Raw genomic sequence first — 22,144 nt, forward strand, 5'->3', positions numbered from 1 at the left:
AGCCTGGAGTGCAGTGGCAGCATCTCCTCTCACTCTCACTGCAACCTCCGCCTCCTGGATTCAAGTGATTCTCCTCCCTTAGCCTCCGGGGTTGCTGAGATTGCAGGCATGTGCCACCATACCTGGCTAATTTTTGTATTTTTATTAGAGATGAGGTTTCACCATGTTGGCCAGGCTGGTCTCGAACTCCTGACTTCAAGTGATCCACCTGCCTCGGCCTCCCAAAGTGCTGGGATTACAGGCTTGAGCCGCCGCGCCCAACCTGGCAGTGCTGTATTTTTGATTCACATTTGGTTGAAAAAGGTCCTTGTGTAAATGGATCCCCGCAGTTCAAATGTGTGCTGTTCAACTGTATATATAGTGATATATCTATAGTGAGCTGGATAATGATACACATATAGTGGTATACCTAATGGTATATCTATATCTATCTATAGGTATATGTATATATACCACAGATATATATATAATATATAAATATGTACTATTGTGTAGTCATATGATATATGGTAATCATATATATTTACATATAATATGTACTTTATCCTGAATAATATATATTTTTATATAATATATATTTTGTCCTAAATCCATCCCCATTTGCTCACTTTGGGCTTTGTAAATATTTGTTACTGATGTTTGTTACCTGGGTAGGGTCCGGGGATCAGCCTGCACTCACCTCTTTCTTGCCTTGGGTTGTCTTTGAGGAGTTCGTGTCTGCAAAAGACATCATGATGGAGTTACTATTGGAACTGAGAGTGACCAGGCAGAGGGGTGGGCAGGTGGGGTAAGTAATGGGGTAGGCAACTTTGCACCTAGAAGGTGAAAGCCTGAACTCATAGTCTTTATCTGTTGTTTATTTTTTAAAAAATTTTAAAATTTTTAATTTAAAAAAATTTATTTTTATTTTTATTTTTATTTTGAGACAGAGTCTCACTCTGTTCCCAGGCTGGAGTGCAATGGTGCAACCTTGGTTCACTGCAACCTTCACCTCCTGGGTTCAAGTGATGCTCATGCCTCAGCCTCCTGAGTAGCTGGGATTACAGGCATGCACCTGCAGGCCCGGCTAATTTTTGTATTTTTAGTAGAGAGGGGGTTTCACCATGTTGGCCAGGCTGGTCTCAAACTCCTGACTTCGTGATCCGCCTGCCTCAGCCTCCCAAAGGGCTGGGATTACAGGCATGAGCCATTGCACCCGGCTTTGTTTTTTTTTTTTAGACAGGGTCTCATTCTGTTGCCCAGGGTAGGAGTGCAGTGGCACAATCTTGGCTTGCAATCTTGGCTTGCAATCTCAGCCTCCTGGACTCAAGCAATCCTCTGCCTCAGCCCCCCGAGTAGCTGGGATTATAGGCATGTACCACCACACTCGGCTAATTTTTTTTTTTTTTCATATTTTTTGTAGAGATGGGGTTTTGCCATGTTGGCCAGTCTGGTCTCAAATTCCTGACCTCAGGCGATCCACCCGCCTTGGCCTCCCAAAATGTGAGGATTACAGGCGTGAGCCACCGCGCCTGGCCTCCAAATTCTTTTATTCCAGCTTGACTGGAAATTAGAACTGAAATAGCCAAGAAAACAGAAAATTAGAAGCCGCCTGTGTTTAAAGTCAGCCTGGATGGGAATGATAACCAAAACAAAAGCATCAATGTCTGGTCATCAGCTGTTAATGAAGACTTTTGTGTTGGTTCCTGTGCTTAGTGAGGGCATCTCTACTTTAGAAATTCGAGGAAGGGTGCACCTGTAGACCCAGCTGCTTGGGAAGCTGAGGCAGGAGGATCACATGAGCCCAGGCGTTTGAGACCAGCCTGGCCAACATGGCAAAACCCTGTCTCTACCAAAAATAAAAAATTAGCTGGGCATGGTGGCGGGTGCTGGTAATCCCAGCTACTCGGGAGGCTGAGGCAGGAGAATCGCTTGAACCTAGGAGGCAAAGGTTGCAGTGAGCCGAAATCCATCACGGCACTCCAGCGTGGTAGACAGAACGAGACTCTCTCTGAAAAAAAAAAAGAACAAGGAAAGGCTAGCAAATGTTTACATATGTTTTATCATCATGCTGAGGTTAAATCTGTACTTATTCTACGTCTTGGTTTTCAGCTCAGTCTATTTGCTTGAAAGCACGAACAACTTTGTTTTAATACTGAACATTTTATTTTAAGAGTTCAAGAACTTTGACTTACAAGCCTGAGTCCAGAATATGTTTGTTATAGGAAACCGTATTCATTGTAGAAAATTGCCTGTCCTAAAAGCTACTAATTTTTATCACTGCATGCGGGTTGTAGCCATAGCTCTTTATATTAACAGGAGCCCCAAATGGGCTCAGTCTTTGTAAAAGGATGGTGCAGAGTTTTAACATTAGAAAACACCAAAGGCATTTTTAAAGATAAGACAAATTTAAGAGGATAACATTGAACCCAGGTAGACCACTGTCTGGGCTCCTACACTGTCACACAGAGGTATGATTGCTTAGTAAAAGACAGATTTACGGCTGGGCTTGTAGGTTGGCAAGGAATCCTGTGCATCTTTGGGAGGCCAAGGCAGGAGGATTGCTTGAGACCAGGAGTTTGAGGCCAGCCTGGGTGACATAGTGAGAATCCCATCTCTACAAAAAACGAAGAAATTAACCAGGTATGGTGGTTCACACCTATAATCTCAGCTACTCAGGAGGCTGACGTGGGAGGATGGAGCCTTTAGAAGTTCAAGGCTGTAGTGAGCTTTGATGGTGCCACTGCACTCCAGCCTGGGTGACAGAGTGAGACCCCATCTCTGAAGAATTTTTAAAAAGTCTCTCTTATTATCCCAACAGTAGCCAATACCTCATGGGTGGTCTACCAAGTCTCATCTCTTTTTCCCATGTAGACTTTTCCCATCCGTGTTTTCCATGGGAGTGGTCATATTTATATGACACAGCATCTCTCCCTGGACACCGATCCACGGGTGCACATGAGGCTCAAACTGGGCCAACGTGTTCATTCCCGAGGAATTTGCAGTGGGGTCTCAGAGAGAGAGTCAACTGATCTATCTTTGGTTGGTTGGGGGAAAACAAAAACAAAAACAAAACAAAACAAAACAAAAACATGGTAAGATCTGGAGCGGTTGGTGGTCATATTCCCCCCCGCCTTTTTTTTTTTGAGACAGAGTTTCGCTCTGTTACCCAGCGTGGGGTGCAGTGGTGCGATCTTGTCTCACTACCACCTCCGCTTCCTGGGATCAAGCGATTCTTGTGCCTCAGCCTCCCCAGTAGCTGGGATTACAGGCGCCCCCCACCACACCCAGCTAATTTTTGTATTTTTAGTAGAAATCGGGTTTCGCTGTGTTGGCCAGGCTGGTCTTGAACTCCCGGTCTCGAGTGTTCTTTTTTGTAAAATAAGACAAATTTAAGAGATTAACATCAGAACCCAGGTAGAATCACTGTCTGCTTCTACACTGTCAATAGAGGTGCGCATTGCTTAGTAAATGACAGATTTACAGCTGGGCACTGTGACTTATGCCTATAATCCCAGCACTTTGGGAGGCCAAGGCAGGAGGATTGCTTGAGACCAGGCCTTGGCCTCCCAAAGTACTGGGATTACAGGCGTGAGCCAACCCTCCCGGCCGATGGACATATTTTCTGTCCTGTGGTCTAGGAAGCAGAGAAAGCCAGCCTGCAGTGAAAGAGAAGAAAGGAGTAGACCCAAAGACGATCAGAGACAGGGAATAGGAGATGCACACTAGGGGTGTCGAGTCCCAGTTTTAGTTAATTCGAGAAGCCCAGCTGCATTCCTGTCCTTGCAGGGCATGGCCATGCATCCTTTTCATAAACGCTTCTTTTCTGCCTGTCAGCCTGAGTGAGTTTCTCTTCCTTGCAATTCCAAGAATGTGGTCTCAATCACCACCTTATCACTTCCTCCATCTCCAAACTACAGTTCCCCTTCTCACCCCATTATTTCCCTCAACTTGAACTTCCTTCTTTCCTTCTAGTTCCCTGCAGAACATAAAAACCATATCGTGGCCCCACAACAAGTACATATTTTCTGATGTGAGAGTCAATAAAAAATGAGGAAGGACTCCTGTCTGTAAGAAGTCCCAGCACTTTGGGAGGTCGAGGCCGGTGGATCAAAAAAATTAGCTCGGAGTCGTGGTGCACGTCTATAATTCTCAGCTAGACTGACACAGGAGAATCGCTTGAGCCCAGGAGGCGGAGGTTTCAGCCACTGCACTCCAGCCTGGGCTACAGAGCGAGACTCTGTCTCAGAACAAAACAAAACAAAACAAGCAAACGAGAAAACAGAGGAAGGAAGGAAGACAAAAATGTTCTTACCCTGACAGGTGTTCTCACTGGAATTACTGAATCGTTCTTCCCCAGACTGGAGTCTGTATCCTGGGACACAGTGACAGTGGAAACTTCCTGCGACATTGTGACATGCGGCGTTTGATCCACAATATACACTATAGGGTGGTTCACATTCGTTAATATCTGGAACACAAAGAAGGAACTGTGTCATTCATTCAGCAAAGATTTATTGAGCATCTACTATGTGTCAGGAGTTCCGCTCTTTACCCCAGGGTCTGTCCTGGCTTTCCGAGACAAATCAGTTTAAGTCATGGTTATCTTGGTTTTTTGCCGTCTTCATTGACTTCGGTAGGGTTCTTCAAGAAGCAGACATTGAGATGAGGATGTAAGTACAAGTACTTTATTTGGGAGGGGATCCCAGGAAACACTGGGAGGGAAGTCGTGAAATGAAACAAGAAACTATCTTTTCTTTCTGAGACACAGTCTCGCTCTGTCATCCAGGCTGGAGTGCAATGGCAGGATCTCGGCTCTCTGCAACCTCTGCCTCCTGAGTTCAAGCGATTCTCCTGTCTCAGCCTCCCGAATAACTGGGATTACAGGCAAGCACCACCATGCCCGACCGATTTTTGTATTTTTAGCGGAGACAGGGTTTCACTATGTTGGCCAGGCTGGTCTCAAACTCCTGACCTCAGGTGATCCATCTGCCTCGGCCTCCCAAAGTGCTGGGATTACAGGCGTGAGCCACCGTGCCTGGCTGAAACAAGAAACGATCTCAAATGAACAGCCAAGTTTCCAAAACAGCCCCCATTTTGCCTCCCTTTTGCTCCTGTCTCTGGATGACTGGCAAATTACCCCTGGACAGGTGCAGGGGTCACACCTGTAATCCCAGCACTTTGGGAGGCCGAGGCGGGAGGACTGCTTGAGCTCAGGAGTTTGAGACTAGCCTGGACAACATGGTAATAGCCCATCTCTACAAAAAATAAAAAAAAAACATTAGCTGGGCGTGGCGGCACGCCTGTAGTCGCAGCTACTTGAGCGACTTGATTCCAGGAGTTGGAGGCTGCAGTGAGTGGTTTATTTATTTTGATCAGAGAGTCTCCATCTGTCACCTAGGCTGGAGTGCAGTGCAGTGGTGCATTCTCAGCTCACTGCAACCTCTGCCTCCCAGACTCAAGCTATTCTCATGCCTCAGCCTCTTGAGTAGCTGAAATTATAGGCGCCCACCACCATGCCCGGCTAAGTTTTGTATTTTTAGTAGAGATGGGGTTTTGCCATTTTGTCCAGGCTGGTCTCGAACTCCTGACCTCAAGTGATCTGCCCGCCTCGGCCTCCCCAAGTGCTGGGATTACAGGCTTGAACCACTGTGTCCAGCCTGTGGTGAGCTTTGATCATGCCACATTAGTCCAGCCTGGGCAACAGAGCAAGACCCTGTCTCTAAAAATAATAAAGTAATAATAATAATAATAAAATACTTTACCGTTACATGTCTCCAAGGGGAATGTGAATAGTGTCTGCCCAGATCTAGAAATATATCCACTGTTGCAGGTGCAGTGACTGTTATTGACACAGGAAGCATTTGGGGGGCAGTTACAGGAAGCTGCAGGGAGAAGAGAGGCAGGTTAAATGGACTGGGGTCACAAACTCTCCTGTTATAATTAGGCCCTGCCTCTGGATCACCTGAGGTAAGGAGTTCAAGACAAGCCTGGTCAACATGCTAAAACCCCATCTCTACTAAAAATACAAAAAATAGCCAGGTGTGGTGGCTCATGCCTATAATCCTAGCTACTCAGGAGGCTGAGGCAGGAGAATTGCTCGAACTCGTGAGGTGGAGGTTGCAGTGAGCTGAGATTGCACCACTGCACTCCAGCCTGGGTGACAGAGGGAGACTCCGTTTCAAAACATATATATTTGTTACATAGGTATACGTGTGCCATGTTGGTTTGCTGCACCCATCAACTCGATATTTACATTAGGTATTTCTCCTAATGCTATCCCTCCCCCAGTCCCCCACTCCCCTGACATATTATATATGTAAATAATAATAATAATGAGGCCTCGCCTCTGGGCAGGGCCTCTCAAGGCTGAGGAAACCTGTGTCTTTTCCTCTTGTGAGCTCTAAGCACATTAAAAAATTAGAGTGTCCAGGCACGGTGGCTCACTCCGCCTGATGAGAATTTTCACATGGTGAAACCCCGTCTCTACTGAAAAATACAAAATTGGCCAGGTGTGGTGGCAGGTGCCTGTCATCCCAGCACTTTGGGAGGCTGAGGCAGGTGGATCACCTGAAGTCAGGAGTTCAAGACAAGCCTGACCAACATGGTGAAACCCCGTCTCTACTAAAAATACAAAATTAGCCGAGTGTAGTGGCTCATGCCTGTAATCCCAACTACTCAGGAGGTTGAGGCAGGAGAATTGCTTGAACACGGGAGGCGGAGGTTTCAGAGAGCCAAGGTCACGCCATTGCAATCTCACCATGGTGAGAAGCATGGTGAGTGGCATGGTGAGCATGCCTGTTAACATCTGTAATTCCAGTGCTTTAGGAGGCTGAGGTAGGAGGATTCCTTGAGGTTGGAGTTGGAGAGCAGCCTGGGTAACATAGCAAGACACTATTGCTATAAAAAGTAATTTAAAAATTAGCCAGGCATGGTGGTATGTGCCTGTAGTCCCAGCTACTCTGGAGGCTGAAGCGGGAGGATTGCTTGAGCCCAGGAGTTTGAGGCTGCAATGAGTCGTGGTCATGTCATTGCACCGCAGCCTGGGTGACAGAGTGAGGCTCTGTCTCTAAAACAAACAAACAAAAAAATTTGAATTTCTAGGGTACCATGGGAGGTAGATTCTGATCATGGTATATGTTAAGGTATTTTTTCTTTAGACTTCATGATTATGAAAATGATAAATTCACAGAATTGAAAAAAAAAATCCAACAATAAGTCTCTTATTACCCCAGATTCTGAGCTGTCTACTGCCTATTGTATACTTTTCAGAAAAATTCCAATCCATAAACACACATATATGCATCCTTTTTCTTTACATTATAGGAACATAATTCACATACTGCTCTGTTTGGTTTTCCTGTAAAATTTTGCCTGAGAATTTTTTCCACAGCTTCACGTGTGGAGAAACCTCATTATTTTAAAAGGCATTGCAGTATTCCATCCTGGGGATGGACAGTGCCAAATATGCTACTGAAGCAAGGGTGTGATTGACTGTGCATGCAAGTCTTTTTTTTTTTTTTTTTTTTTTGAGACGGAGTCTCGCTCTGTCGCCCGGGCTGGAGTGCAGTGGCCGGATCTCAGCTCACTGCAAGCTCCGCCTCCCGGATTTATGCCATTCTCCTGCCTCAGCCTCCCGAGTAGCTGGGACTATAGGCGCCCGCCACCTCGCCCGGCTAGTTTTTGTATTTTTTAGTAGAGACGGGGTTTCACCATGTTAGCCAGGATAGTCTCGATCTCCTGACCTCGTGATCCGCCCGTCTCGGCCTCCCAAAGTGCTGGGATTACAGGCTTGAGCCACCGCGCCCGGCCGCATGCAAGTCTTAATGCATTTCGGAATTTGTTTTATTTTACTTTATTTTTTAAGAGATAGGGTCTCGCTCTATTGCCCAGGCTGGTGTGCAGTGGCATGATCATAGCCCACTGCATCCTCAATCTCCTGGGCTCAAGCGATCCTCCTGCCTCAGCCTTCTGAGTGGCTCAGATTACAGGCATGTGCCAAAATGCCCAGCTAATTAAAAAATTTTTTTTTGTAGAGATGGGGGTCTTGCTATGTTGCCCAGGCTGGTCTCTTAACTCCTTGGGCTCAAGTGATCTACCTGCCTTGACCTCCCAAAGCGCTGGGATTACAGGTGTGAGCCACCATGCCTAGTCTTTGAAATTTTATTTTTGGGTAAAAATAAAATTATATGTTATAAAATTTGTATGTTATAATATAATATGTAACATAATATATAATTGTATATTATAATATATGTTATATATTTATACACATATATTATATACACATACATACACACACTCACATATATATAGAGAGAGTGTTTTCTTTTTCCATTTGTTGATTGATGGGCATTTGAGCTGGTTCCATAGTTTTGCAATTGTGAATTGTGCTGCTGTAAACATGCTTGTGCAAGTATGTTTTTGTATAATGCTTCTTTTCCTATGGGTAGATACCCAGTAGTGAGATTGCTGGATCAAATGGTAGAGCTACTTTTAGTTCTTTAAGGAATCTCCACAGTGTTTTCCAAGGTGGTTGTCCTAGTTTTAATTCCCACCATCGGTGTAAAGTGTTCCCTTTTCACTACATCCAAGCCAACATCTATTATTTATTTATGTTTTTTTGAGACAAAGTTTCACTCTTTTTGCCCAGGCTGGAGTGCAGTGGCTTGATCTTGGCTCACTGCAAGCTCCGCCTCCCGGGTTCATGCCATTCTCCTCCCTCAGCCTCCCGAGGAGCTGGGACTACAGGCACCCGCCACCACGCCAGGCTAATTTTTTTGTGTGTATTTTTAGTAGAGACGGGGTTTCACCGTGTTAGCCAGGATGGTCTCATCTCCTGACCTCGTGATCCGCCTGCCTCGGCCTCCGCTGGGATTACAGGCATGAGCCACCGCAGCCAGCCAACATCTATTAGTTTTTTGATTATGGCCATTCTTGCAGGAGTAAGGTGGTATTGCATTGTGGTTTTGATTTGCATTTCCCATATAATTAGTCATGTTGAGCATTTTTTCATGTTTCTTGGCCAATTTTTTTTTTTAAAGACAGAGTCTTGCCCTGTCACCCAGGCTGGAGTGCAAAGGTGTACTTTTGCACTCCACTGTAGCCTCCACCACCCAGGTTCAAGCGATTCTCCTGTCTCAGCCTCCCAAGTAGCTGGGGTTACAGATGCACCCCACCACACCTGGCTAATTTTTGTGTTTTTGGTAGAGACGGGGTTTCACCATGTTGGCCAGGCTGGTCTCAAACTCCTGACTTCAAGTGATTCACCTGCCTCAGCCTCCCAGAGTGCTGGGATTACAGGCGTGAGCCACCGTGCCTGGCCTGTTGGCCATCTGTATATAGGAGAGGTGGTATTGTACTCAGTGGAGCAAAATAGTCACCCACTAAGTATGCACAATTCTCCTAGGGGGACAGGGAGAGGCGGTACCCTCTGCCACTCGTTTCTTTCCTATCCCTTCCCTTCCTGCCCAGGTTCTGCTTAGTTCAAAGTCAGCTCTAAAAATCTACTCTTAATCTTTTCTAGGACTTAATACCTTGCCATACTGAGTATACTGGTTTACTCAGTATGGGGAGTGGGAGGCTGGGGAGGGATAGCATTAGGAGAAATACCTAATGTAAATGTCAAGTTGATGGATGCAGCACACCAACATGGCACATGTATACCTATGTAACAAATCTGCATGTTGTGCACATGTACCCTAGAACTTAAAGTATAATAAAAAAAAAAAAAGAACAAAAGGAAATTTACCATCTTAGCCATTACTAAGTGTACAGTTCAGTGGAATTTAATACGTTCATAATGTTGTGGAACCATCTCCATAACTGTTTTCATCTTGTAAAACTGAAACTCTATACCCCCTGAACATTCGCTCCAGGCTGGGCTTGGTGGCTCATGCCTGTAATCCCAGCAATTTGGGAGGTCGAGGTGGGCAGGCGATTTGAGGCCAGGAGTTGGAGACCAGCCTGGGTGTCATGGTGAAACCCAATCTCGACAAAAAATGCAAAAATCAGCCTAGCATGATGTGTGTCTCTAGTCCCAGCTACTCGGGAGGCTGAGGCACAAGATTCACTTGAACCCGGGAGGCAGAGGTTGCAGTGAGCCGAGATAGCACTACTGCACTCCAGCCTGGGTGGCAGAGTGAGACTCTGTCTCAAAAAGAGAAGAAGGCCGGGCGCGGCGGCTCACGCGTGTAATCCCAGCACTTTGGGAGGCCGAGACGGGCGGATCACGAGGTCAGGAGATCGAGACCATCTTGGCTGACACAGTGAAACCCCGTCTCTACTAAAAAATACAAAAAAACTAGCCGGGCGAGGTGGCGGGTGCCTGTAGTCCCAGCTACTCGGGAGGCTGAGGCAGGAGAATGGCGTGAACCCGAGAGGTGGAACTTGCAGCGAGCTGAGATCTGGCCACTGCACTCCAGCCTGGGCGACAGAGCGAGACTCGTCTCAAAAAATAAAAAAAATTAGAATGGTGTGAACCCGAGAAGCAGAGCTTGCAGTGAGCCAAGATCGCGCCACTGCACTCCAACCTGGGCAACAGAGCGAGACTCCATCTCAAAAAAAAAAAAAAAAAAAAGGAAGAAGAAGAAAAAAAGAGACTCTCAGGCTCCACCCTACGCCTGAGTCCTTCCCAGATTCTTAACCCACAGAAACCAAGAGTGATAACCAGACAAACTTCTTTTTTTTTTTTTTTTTTTCCTTAGATTCAAGAGGTACATGTGAATCCAGAGAGAGAGTCCCAGGGGAGTAACGTTAAACAGAAATGACCTTATTTCATTATTTGTTGACTAGTTTATAATCAGAATGATAATGATTACCGTTCCTTTGTCTCTTCCCACTAGAATGTCTGCTTCATGAGACTTTGTGTGTTTTATTTTCTGTTCTATCTCCACGTTGTACCCATTGTGGTTAGCAAAAACAGACAGATTAAAAATCAAACAAGAACATAAATAAAAGGCTATATCAATTAAGCAAACAAATAATGAAACACAGGAGCAAGCCTTCCCAAATATTGCTCTCAGAACAGGCACTTTTCTCCAGCCCATTGGAGAAAAGTAGACCCAGGTCCAGCCCTGGGTCCACACCTTCCCTGTCCTGGCTCTGAGCACTCACCTTTGATTTTCGGAATCACAGCTCCAAAGAAGCTCAGCAGAAAGCAGAGGCCTGGAATAGATGGGAAACAGAAGGGAGAGACACGAAACAATTGAGAAATGATTCCAAGAAATGCCCCAAGGGCTGTGTGTCAGTTATCTATCACTGTAACAAATCACAAAAATGTAATGACTTAAAACAACATTTTTGTTGAGTATGGAGATCTCTCAAAGAACTAAAAATAGGACCGCTGTTGGACCCAGCAATCCCACTACTGGGTGTCTACCCAAAGGAAAAGAAATCATTATATCAGACACGTGCACTCATATGTTTACAGTAGCATTATTCACAATAGGCAAGTCATGGAGCCAACCTAAGTGTCCACCAACAGTTGACTCGATAAAGAAAATATGCCATATATGCACCATGGAATACTATGCAGCCATAAGAAAGAATGAAATCATGCCCTCAGCAGCAACACTGATGGAGCTGGAGGCCATTATCCTAAGTGAACTAACTCAGAAGCAGAAAATCAAATATTGTATGTTCTCACTTATATGTGGGAGCTAAACAACGGGCAGACCTGGACATGAAGATGGAGACAATAGACTCTGGGGACTTCATAATAGCCATGACTTGGCTATTGTGAATAGTGCTGCCATAAACATATGAGTGCAGGTGTCTTTTTGATATAATGATTACTTTTTTTTTTTTTTTTTTTTAAGACAGAGTCTTTTTCTGTCACTCAGGCTGGAGTGCAGTGGCGCAATCTTGGCTCCCAGGTTCAATCGATTCTCCTGCCATCGCCTACCAAGTAGCTTGGATTATAGGTGCTCGCTACCACGCCCGGCTAATTTTTGTATTTTTAGTAGAGAGGGGGGCTTCAACATGTTGGCTAGGATGGTGTTGAACTCCTGACTTCAAGTGATCCACCTTGCCTCAGCCTCCCAAAGTGCTGAGATTACAGGCATGAGCCACTGTGCCTAGCCCAGTGATTATTATTATTATTTTTGGGGGTAGATACCCAGTAGTGGGATTTCTGGGTCCAACAGTAGTTCTATTTTTAGTTCTTTCAGAGATCTCTATACTCAACAAAAATGTTGTTTTAAGCCACTAAAAAAGGGGAGGATGTGGGGTGGTGAGAGTTGAAAAATTACCTATTCGGTACAATGTTTAATATTTAGGTGATGGGTACATCAGAAACCCAGTCTCCACCATTATGCATGTAATATCCATGTAACATTCAAGCACATGTACCTCTTGAATCTAAGAAAAAAATGTTTGTTTTGTTATCACTCTTGGTTTCTGTGGGTCAAGAATCTGGGAAGGGCTCAGCTGGGTGGTTCTAGCTTGATGGTCTCATATGATTGTAGTCAGTCAGTGGATGGGGCTGCAACAGCTGAGAACTAGCTGGGCATTGTTGTCCCTTCACCTGTTGTCTCAGGGTGATGGGCTGCTTTGGGCTTCCTTCTAACATGGAGACCTGAAGCAGGCTGCTTTAATGGCACATCTAAGCTCTAAGCATGAGTGTCCCAGCCAGTGAGGCTGCATCTCCACTTGACACTCATCCCTGAAAGTCACCCAGCCCTACTTTCATCATATTCCCTTGGTTACAAGCAAGTTACAAGCTCATTCAGATTCAAGTGGAGAAGAATCAAGTTCTTCCTCCTTATGAGAGACCAGCAAGATTCTAGAAACACGTTTTGGATGGGGGATATTATTTCCGCCTTTTTGGAAAATAGTCTGCTCAGGCTGGCTCCGTTGTGTCTGGTAAAGAGCCCTTTGCTCTTCCCCATGCCTTTCCAACATCAGGAGGTGTCATCAGTCATGTTCCTGCTTCTGCAAAGACCTGAAGATGCTGGACAGATGGACTGCTTTTTTTCTCTTCCTTCCCCAATCTTCCATCACTCTGATCACTTGTTCTCACTGTACCTTCTTTTCATTCTCTTATGGCTTCCGTGGGTCAGGAATCTGTGAAGGGCTCAGTTGGGTGGTCCTGGAATGCTTATTTACAGAATTATTTGCCATTTGTAAGAATGGTATTAAAAATATTTAACAACTGGTATGGTGTAAGAATTGACCAATCAGAGTAAACCCGGTAGACCCTCTCTGATGCATCAGGCATTAGCCTTTCAGCTGCTCAGTTGGGGTCCCCAAGCAAGGTCTGGACTGGCAGGAGTGTCCCAGGAACTGGTTCTGGGTAATGATTATTTACAAATGGTGTGGAAATTTTTCAGTATAAACAACCATCATAGCCTTCTGGCGTGCACTACTTGAAATTGAGCTCTGGTGACTCATAACCTTATTTGCAACATTGGTTATCCCCTAAGAAGGTGGGTCCTGATAACAAAAGGGTCTTTGTCTACCAAATAGGGTAATGGGTATAGATGAGAGTGAACTATTTTGGTGGAGCTGGGATAAAGTTTGATTTCTGTGCATGATAAAGGACTGGGGTTGGAAGGATTGAGAGAAGATCTGAGGCTGAGAGTCTAGAGTAGGTGGAGAAGGGACACTGTGGCTGCCCAGAGGAGGCTCAGCAGGGAGGAGATGTGGAAGCTGATGGCTAAGAAGTGAGACTTGAAGCAGGTGGGACTTTTTCTGAATAAAATGTAATGTAGCATCCCTCTATCTTGTCTATGAATGAGATAGTAAAATCTACCTTGCTCACTGATTTTTCCCCATGTTTAAAGTTATGATAGAATACACATAACATAAAATTTACCATCTTAACCATTTTTAAGTGTACAGTTTAGTGGAATTCAGTATATTCATAATGTTTTGCAACCATCTCCATAACTCTTTTCATTTTTTTTTTTTGAAATGGAGTCTCACCCCGTTGCTCAGGCTGGAATGCAATGGTGCGAACTTGGCTCACTGCAACCTCCACCTCCTGGGTTCAAGCAATTCTCCTGCCTCAGCCTCCTGAGTAGCTGGGATTACAGGCGCGTGCCTCCATGCCCAGCTAATTTTTGTATTTTTAGTAGAGATGGGGTTTCACTATGTCGGCCTGGCTGGTTTTGAACTCCTGACCTCGTGATCTGCTCACCTTGGCCTGCCAAAGTGCTGGGATTACAGGTGTGAGCCACTGCACCTGGCCAACTCTTTTCATTTTTTAAAACTAGAACTCTATACTGCTGAGTATATCTTACTCTCTCCTGTCCTGTGAGTTTCCCACTAAAAGGTTTGCTGCCAGACATATTGGATCTCCTTTACATGTTATTTGTTTCTTTTTTTCATGCTGCTTTTAGGGTCCTCTTTGTCCTTGACCTTTGAGAGTTTAATTATTATATGCCTTGAAGTCTTCTTATTTTAATTGAATCTCTTTGGTGATTTTGGACCTTCTATATGGATATTAATTTATTTCTCTAGATTTGCAAACTTCCCTGCCATTATTTCTTTGAATAAACCTTCTGTCGACAAAAAGAGTCAAACTCTGCAAAATATTTGAAGAGATTTGTTCTGAGCCAAGTATGAGTGACTAATGGTCCATGACACTGCCCTCAAGAGATCTTGAGAACATGTGCCCAAGGTGGTCAGGGTACAGCTTAGTTTTATACACTTTAGGGAGGCATGAGACATCAATCAAATACATGTAAGATACATTGGTTCTGTCCAGAAAGGTGGGACAACTGGAAGTGAGGCTTCCAGGTCATAGACAGATTGAAAGATTTTCTGATTGGTAATTGCTGAAAGAGTTGTTATTGTCTAAAGACTTAGGAATGTGGCTGGGTGCGGTGGCTCATGCCTGTAATCCCAGCACTTTGGGAGGCTGAGGCAGGCAGCCTGAGGTCGGGAGTTCGAGACCAGTCTGACCACCATGGAGAAACCCTGTCTCTACTAAAAATACAAAATTAGCTGGGCGTGGTGGCACATGCCTGTAATCCCAGCTTCTTGGGAAGCTGAGGCAGGAAAATGGCTTGAACCTGGGAGGCGGAGGTTGTGGTGAGCTGAGATTGTGCCATTGCACTCCAGCCTGGGCAACAAGAGTGAAACTCCAACTCAGAAAAAAAAAAAAAAAAAAGACTTAGGAATGTTTGGGTTAAGATAAAAGGGTCATGGAGACCAAGGTTTTATCACACAGACTGTAAATGTTTCTTTTTTCTTTTTTTTTTTTTTTGAGACAGTCTCACTCTGTCGCCCAGGCTAGAGTGCAGTGGCACGATCTTGGCTCACTGCAAACTCTGCCTCCCAGGTTCACGCCATTCTCTGGCCTCAGCCTCTTGAGTAGCTGGGACTACAGGTGCCCGCCACCAAGCCCAGCTTATTTTTTGTAGTTTTAGTAGAGACAGGGTTTCACCATGTTAGCCCGGATGGTCTCGATCTCCTGACGGCCTCTGAAAGTGCTGGGATTACAGGCATGAGCCACCACACCTGGCTGATTGTAAATGTTTCTTATCAGACTTAAAGAGTTTGTTGGAATTATCAGTAATTAGAAAAGGGAGGAGTGTACAAAGAGGTATGTTCCACTCCCTGCCATTTCCCATCATGAGCTAGTTTTTCAGCTTAGCTTTAGAATGCCCTTCTTGAGAGGAAGGGTCCATTCAGATGGTCGGGGGCTTAGAATTCTATTTTTGGTTTACACTTCTTTTTTTTTTTTTTTTTTTTTTGAGACAGAGTCTGGCTCTGTCGCCCAGGCTGGAGTGCAGTGGCCGGATCTCAGCTCACTGCAAGCTCCACCTCCCGAGCTTACACCATTCTCCTACCTCAGCCTCCGGAGCAGCTAGGACTACAGGCGCCCGCCACGTCGCCTGGCTAGTTTTTTGTATTTTTTTTAGTAGAGACGGGGTTTCAACGTGTTAGCCAGGATGGTTTCGATCTCCTGACCTCGTGATCCACCCATCTCGGCCTCCCAAAGTGCTGGGATTACAGGCTTGAGCCACCGCGCCCGGCCTGGTTTACACTTCTATCCCTATCTATTTCTTCACTCCCTCTTTTAGGTCAATGACTCTTAGATTTACCATTTTGAGGCTATTTTCTATATCTCATAAGCAGTTAAACATTTTTTTCTTTTTTTTTCCCTCTGACTATTTTCGAATAGCCCGACTTTGAGCCAACACATTTTCTTCTGGTTGATCAATTCTTCTGTTGAGACAGTTGATGCATTTTTTAGTTTGTCAATTGCATTTTTCAGCTCTAGGATTTCTGTTTGACTTAAACACTCACTCCTCATTGCTCACTAATGTCTTGGAGAGAAAATTTCCTTTGTGGGGGAATTGCGCAAAGGTCTCAACCCTATTTCCATAATGCCTAAGAGAAAATAGCTCTTACTGCATACTATGCACTTTACACACATACACTCACTTCAGTTTTGCAACGACTTTAGCAGGAAAGTGCTGTTAGCATCATCTCCGGTTTTCAGATTAAGAAATGGAGGCACGGGGAGGGTGAGTAGCTTGCTCCATTCCCTGGGGCTAGTCAGTGGCAGAGCTGAGGTTAAACACGGGTTATGGGTTCTAGCTGATAACCCATTACACCACATAGCCGCTCCTTCAGAAATCCCACAGGGGACTACACGCATGGAAGTGCTGTTCAGATTGTAAATACTAGGTTGGCATGTTTATTGTGATAGTGACTTGTCCTTTTTCTCCTGGCAGATGCCACTCACCAGATCTGACTGGAGCCTCAAAGTCCAGTACAGAGTGATATGTGACTTGGTCATTTAGGGCAGTGCAGACCAATGGCAGGATTTTGGAGAAGAGGCCCTGGGGGCTAACTGTGTGACTCTTCAAGAGTGGCAGTGGGAGCAATCTAAATCTTTCTGGATCCCTCTCTTGAGTTTCCAATTGCTGCTGTCACAAATTACCATGAATGTAGTGGCTTAAAGCAACACTGATTTATTCTCTTGCAGGTCTGGAGGTCAGAAGTCTTAAATCAGCCTCTATAGGCTAAAATCAACAATGTTAGCAGGGCTGGTTTCTTTTGAAAGCTCTAGGGGAGAATCTGTCTCCTTGCCTTTTCCAGCTTCTAGAAGCTACCTGCAATTCTTGGCTCACAGACACTTCCCCCTTCTTTAAATCCAGCAGCATGGGATCTTCTTGTCTTCCTGATCTTCCACCTTCCCTTAAGAGGACCTTTGTGATTATTATATTAGGCCCCCTGGAAAATTCAGGGTACTACCCCCATATTAAGATTCTTAGCTTAATCAACATTTGCAAAGTTTCTTTTACCATGTAAGGTAACATATTAACAGGTTCCAGGGATTAGGATGTGGATGTCTTTCGGGGGACTGTTATTTTTCTTCCCATAATTCTCACTCTTCCCCTAAGAAGACGCCAGGTCCGGTTTGTTATCAGTTACTTATGCAATTGCATTCATAGAACATTTTGAATAGTCTCAGCTGGGCTTAACATCAGGCTGATGTTTCCTTTAAAGTCCCCTTCCTCCTACATTTTTTATTTGTATTTTTATTTTTTTGAGGCAGGTTCTCTTTCTGTTGCCCCAGTTGGAGTGGTGCAATCATAGCTCACTATAGCCTTGCACTCCTGGGCTACATGCATGAGATACCACTCGTGGCTAATTAAAAGTTTTTTTTTTTTTGGTAGAGATTAGTCTTTAGTTTGGTAGAGATTAGTCTTTAGTCTAACCAGCAAATTACTCACTAATTTGGGCATGTGTCTTAAGTTAGGGTTTCTGAAGAGTCATTGGTGTGTCAGAATCCCAGAGTTCTAAGAAACTTTAGAAATCATCCACTGACTCATTTTGCAGATAAGGAAACGGGCCCCCTGGGGTTAAGTGGCTGGCACACTAGTTGGGGAAATTTGGGTAAGTTGTTTAACCTCACTAAGTTTCCTGATGTGAAATAGGGTGGCAGTATGACCTACTTTGTGGGGTTTTGGAGATGACCCAAATGAGGGACTGCATGGAGCACAATGTCAGGCAGAAAGTCCTCCACCGACGCTGGCTGCCTCTGTCACCATTTGAGTTCCTCCTTTCCCATTTGGATGCTTTTTCTTTCTTTCTTGTTGCCTAATTGCTCTGGCTTGCTGCCTATATTATCATTTGAGCTCTGTTGCTCAGGCTGGAGTGCAGTGATGCAATCACAGTTCACTGTAACCTTGAACTCTTGAGCTCAAGCAATCCTCCCACCTCAGCCTCCAGGGTAGCTGGGACTACAGATGTGTGCCACCAGGCCTGGCTAATTTTTTTTTTTTTTTTTTTTTTAGTATTTCGTGGAGACAGAGTCTTGCTATGTTGCTCAGATTGGTCTCGAACTCCTGGCTCCAACAATCTTCCTGCCTTGGCCTGCCAAAGCTCTGGGATTATAGGTATGAGCCACCATGCCCAACCCTAGAATCCTAATTCTTGACCCAATGCTCATATCTTCATCCTTGCCTGTACCATCTAGTGATATGGGCTAAAAGTTCCTGGATAACAGAAATTCACTGATAATCCACCTCAGAAGTGTTGAGGACTCTGTCTCCAGTTGCAACAAGGCAGGCTTCATTCACGTTTAATTCCACATATACTGAAACACCTCTTATATATAAGATGCTATGCTAGGGGTTGCAAAGGTGAGGGAGACACGGCATTAGGATTTAAATGTAGCTTGTATTATTTTGATCAAATTTATGGCCTATCAACTGCCTCTGCAGCAGAATAGCTGTGAGGCTTTGAGCAATTCACACAACCTCTCTATGATGCAATGTATCATCTGTAATGTGGAGATGCTGTGTGACAATGTAAAGCAATTTAAGCCTAATGTCAGGCTAAAGTAGCTGCTTAATAAATATAAGCTTTGATTGATATTGGGACTGTCCATATTGTTAATTCATCTGGAGCTGGAAAGATGGATTTCATCTGTACAGAGATGGTGGTTGAAGCCATGGAATTATGAGATTCCTATAGGGAGAGGGAGTGGAAAAACAGAAGACTTCCCAGGAAGGATCCTGTGGGAGGAGCATTATAGCAAAGATCCGGAGACAGACGGTTTGGGTTCAAATCCCAGTTATTTACTAGCTGTGTGATGTTGGACAAATAACATAACCTCTCTGTGTCCCGGTTTTCTCAGCTGTAAGATGAGGATACCCCATGAGCGTACTGATGATGCAACAGATTAGTACATGTAAGATGCATAGTGAGTTTTCAAAAATGTTGATTATTATTATTTTGTTTGTATAAATTTATGAGATACAAATGTAATTTTGTTGCATGCATCGATTGCGCAGTGGTGAAGTCAAGACTTTTAGAGTATCCACCATCCAAATGATGCACATGTATACCCATTAGGTAACTTCTCATTTTCCACTCTCCTTCTACTCCCTCTGCCTTCCCAGTCTTCATCGTCTTATCATTCTACTCTCTCTGTCCATGTGTCCACATTATTTAGCTCCCACTGATAAACGAGAACATGAGGCATTTGTCTTTTGGTGTCTGAGTTATTTCACTTAATATAATGACCTCTAAAATTAATAATAAAATTATCATTTATTTTCTTGTCACAGGAAACTGATAAAGGAGGGAGAAGAAAGAATAGCAAGAGAAAAAGGAAAAAAGTCAGGGCAGGGCTAGGTTGCAGAAGTTATCAAGAAGGAGAGGACATCAGTTAGAAAACAAAACTCGCCAAGGGGAAGATGAACAATCTATTAGAGGCTGGGTGCGGTGGCTCATGCCTGTAATCCTAGCAGGCCGAGGCAGGCGGATCACCTGAGGTCAGGAGTTTGAAACCAGCCAGGGCAACATGGTGAAACCCCGTCTCTACTAAAAATACAAAAATTAGCCAGGTGTGGTGATGTGTGCCTGGAATCCCAGCTAGTCAGGAGGCTGAGGCAGGAGAATCACTTGAACCCGGGAGGCAGAGGTTGCAGTGAGCCAAGATCGTGTCACTGTGCTCCAGCCTGGGTGACAGCAAGATTCCATCTCAAAAAACAAAACAAAACAAACAAACAAAACAAACAAAAAACCAAGCTACCAGATTGGGTAAGGAACATTTTAGGGATATTTGAGAGCATACTTTGAATAGGGTAGTCAGGAAGGAAACCATACTCCAAAGGGAAAAGGTGAGATGTTCAGAGCAGAAGAAAGAGGAGGAGAAAACCAATTGTTGAACAAAGTGGCCCCTGACTGGGGGATAGGTTAAGTCTCAGTCATTGCTACAGTCACACATACCTGGAAGAAGGGATGACCCCTGCATTCCTGTGGTACAGGTATCCCACGCCAGCCAGCCCTGGAAGCTCCCTACTGTGCCGTAAGCCAACCACTTTTCCTTGCTGAAGAAATCTCATGAGGATTGATGTATGTATCTCAGGTCAGCTGACTCATGAAATTACTATCAGAAAAGCGAACTGCTTCCCCTCTTTCGCCATCAGACTCATGGTTCTGCTTTTCGTTTATTTGCTGTACCTTTTCTGCTTAGCATATTGTTGATCACCTTTAGGATGATTGAGTTGGTAAACCCTAACAAAGAAATGCCCTGTAAGTTACATCACATTGCCTGAGGATGAGGAAGTGCCTTTGGGACCAAAATAAATCTTAAATAACCCTGTGGTTTTGAGCTGGGTAAACCAGATTTTAGGGCATCCGTGTTGGTATCTGAAGTTTCCAGAGGAGTCATTTTCGCATATCTTTCTCTTCGCCCAGTAGATGATACTTACTGGATATGATTGCTGAGCCAGAAGAAGTTAAGAGTCCCAAAGTCTCATAGAAGGTAATACATTATTTGGTTATTTGGACCAACCCTAACCAGTCACAGGATTTGGGAGAAAAGGTCTCTAAATCTATCCTTCCTCCAACAAATATTTATTTATTTATTTGGGTCTTGCTTTATTACCCAGGCTGGAGTGCTGTGACACAATCATAGCTCACTACAACCTCAAACTCCTGGGCTCCAGCGATCCTCCCACCTCAGTCCTCTGAATTGTTAGGACTACAGGTGCATGCCACCACGCCTGGCTAATTTTTTTTTTAGTTTTATTATTTTTTTTGAAGAGAGACCAGGGTCTCACTTTGTAGCCCAGGCTTGTCTTGAACTCCTGGGCTTAAGCAATCCTGCCTCAGCCTCCCAGTGTTGGGATTACAGGTGTGAGCCATGGCACCTGGCCTCCCCTGCTGAAAACTCTTCTAAAGTTCTCCATTAGACTTAAAACACCAGACTTCCTACTAAAGCAGTGTCACTGTCTGGGGTTCATCCTCTCATGTCAAGGAAATTAAGGATGTGGACGCACAAGAAATGAATTTAAGGCCGAGCACAGTGGCTCACCCCTGTAATCCCAGCATTTTGAGAGGCTGAGATGGGTGGATCACCTGAGGTCAGGAGTTCGAGACCATCCTGGCCAACATGGTGAAACCCTGTCTGTACTAAAAATACAAAAATTAGCTGGGCATGGTGGTGTATGCCTGTGATCCCAGCTATTCAGAAGGCTGAGGCAAGAGAATTGTTTGAACCCGGGAGGCAGAGGCTGCAGTGAACGAAGATTGTGCCACTGCATTCCAGCCTGGGTGACAAGAGTGAGACTTCATCTAAAAACAAAAACAAAAACCAAAAAAAAAAAAACAGTTTAGGAGCAGAAGTTTAATAGGCAAGAGAAGAGAAAAAAGAGAAAAGCTCTATCCTGCAGAGAGAGAGGGGCTCCCAAGCGGGTCTTCCGGTCTCGTGGTGAGATACATGGGGTTTTACAGCCAAGCTTGCGGAGGAGCTGTCTGATTGACATAGGGCCCGAGAGATTGGTCGGACTGGCTGTGCTGTTTGCATAGCACACAAAGAAGCTGGCCGCCCCATCCTCATCTTTTATTATGCAGATGGAGTCTCTACCTGGCTGGCACCATGTTGCCCGCTTTTATACTGCACACATGGTGATAAAGAAAAGGGAAGAGGGAACCTCCATGTTGTACCTGCCTGGCCCCCAAGGAGCCTTTTCCTATTGGCACGGCTGCTGCATTGACCTTCGCAAACTTCCAGCTTGCTTATTTATGTTTGTAGCTCGATTCTACAGACCGCTGTTTGTTGTGGTGGTGATGATGATGATGATGGTGGTAACGGTTGCGGTGGTGATGGTGATGGTGGTAATCATAATCGTGGCGGTAGTGATGGTGGAGGTATAGGTGGTGGTGGTGACGATGAAGGAAGAGATGATGA

The 22,144-nt window shown here is 44.7% G+C and overlaps 1 protein-coding gene across 2 annotated transcripts; it reads right to left on the minus strand.

The window, feature by feature from the left end:
• Positions 1-518: 518 nt before the first annotated feature.
• On the minus strand, positions 519-20,861 carry LOC116273641 (adhesion G protein-coupled receptor E3-like). Of its 2 annotated transcripts, XM_031662774.1 has the most exons (5): positions 20,179-20,852; positions 11,095-11,145; positions 5,745-5,864; positions 4,295-4,450; positions 529-717 (listed from the first exon to the last, which is right to left on the minus strand). In XM_031662774.1, the coding sequence occupies exons 1-5, from the start codon at positions 20,201-20,203 to the stop codon at positions 665-667; spliced, it is 405 nt and encodes a 134-aa protein (XP_031518634.1). In that variant the 5' UTR covers positions 20,204-20,852; the 3' UTR covers positions 529-664. The 2 variants fall into 2 exon arrangements, with proteins under 2 accessions (XP_031518635.1, XP_031518634.1); XM_031662775.1 differs by lacking the exon at positions 11,095-11,145 and having other exon boundaries at positions 519-717; positions 20,179-20,861.
• Positions 20,862-22,144: the final 1,283 nt, after the last annotated feature.

Source organism: Papio anubis, unplaced genomic scaffold (assembly GCF_008728515.1).
Source record: "Papio anubis isolate 15944 unplaced genomic scaffold, Panubis1.0 scaffold997, whole genome shotgun sequence".
Classification (NCBI taxonomy): domain Eukaryota; kingdom Metazoa; phylum Chordata; class Mammalia; order Primates; family Cercopithecidae; genus Papio; species Papio anubis.

Bases quoted from the DNA above. Each gene is read 5' to 3' on its own strand.
- LOC116273641 (XM_031662774.1), bottom strand. From the start codon at position 20,203: ATGCAGGGGTCATCCCTTCTTCCAG. The intron at 4,451-5,744 runs GTAAAGTATTTT...TTTGTGTTCCAG, and splicing joins CCCCTTGGAGACATGTAACG to ATATTAACGAATGTGAACCA. The intron at 718-4,294 runs GTAAGAACATTT...TGTCTTTTGCAG, and splicing joins CAGTGAGAACACCTGTCAGG to ACACGAACTCCTCAAAGACA.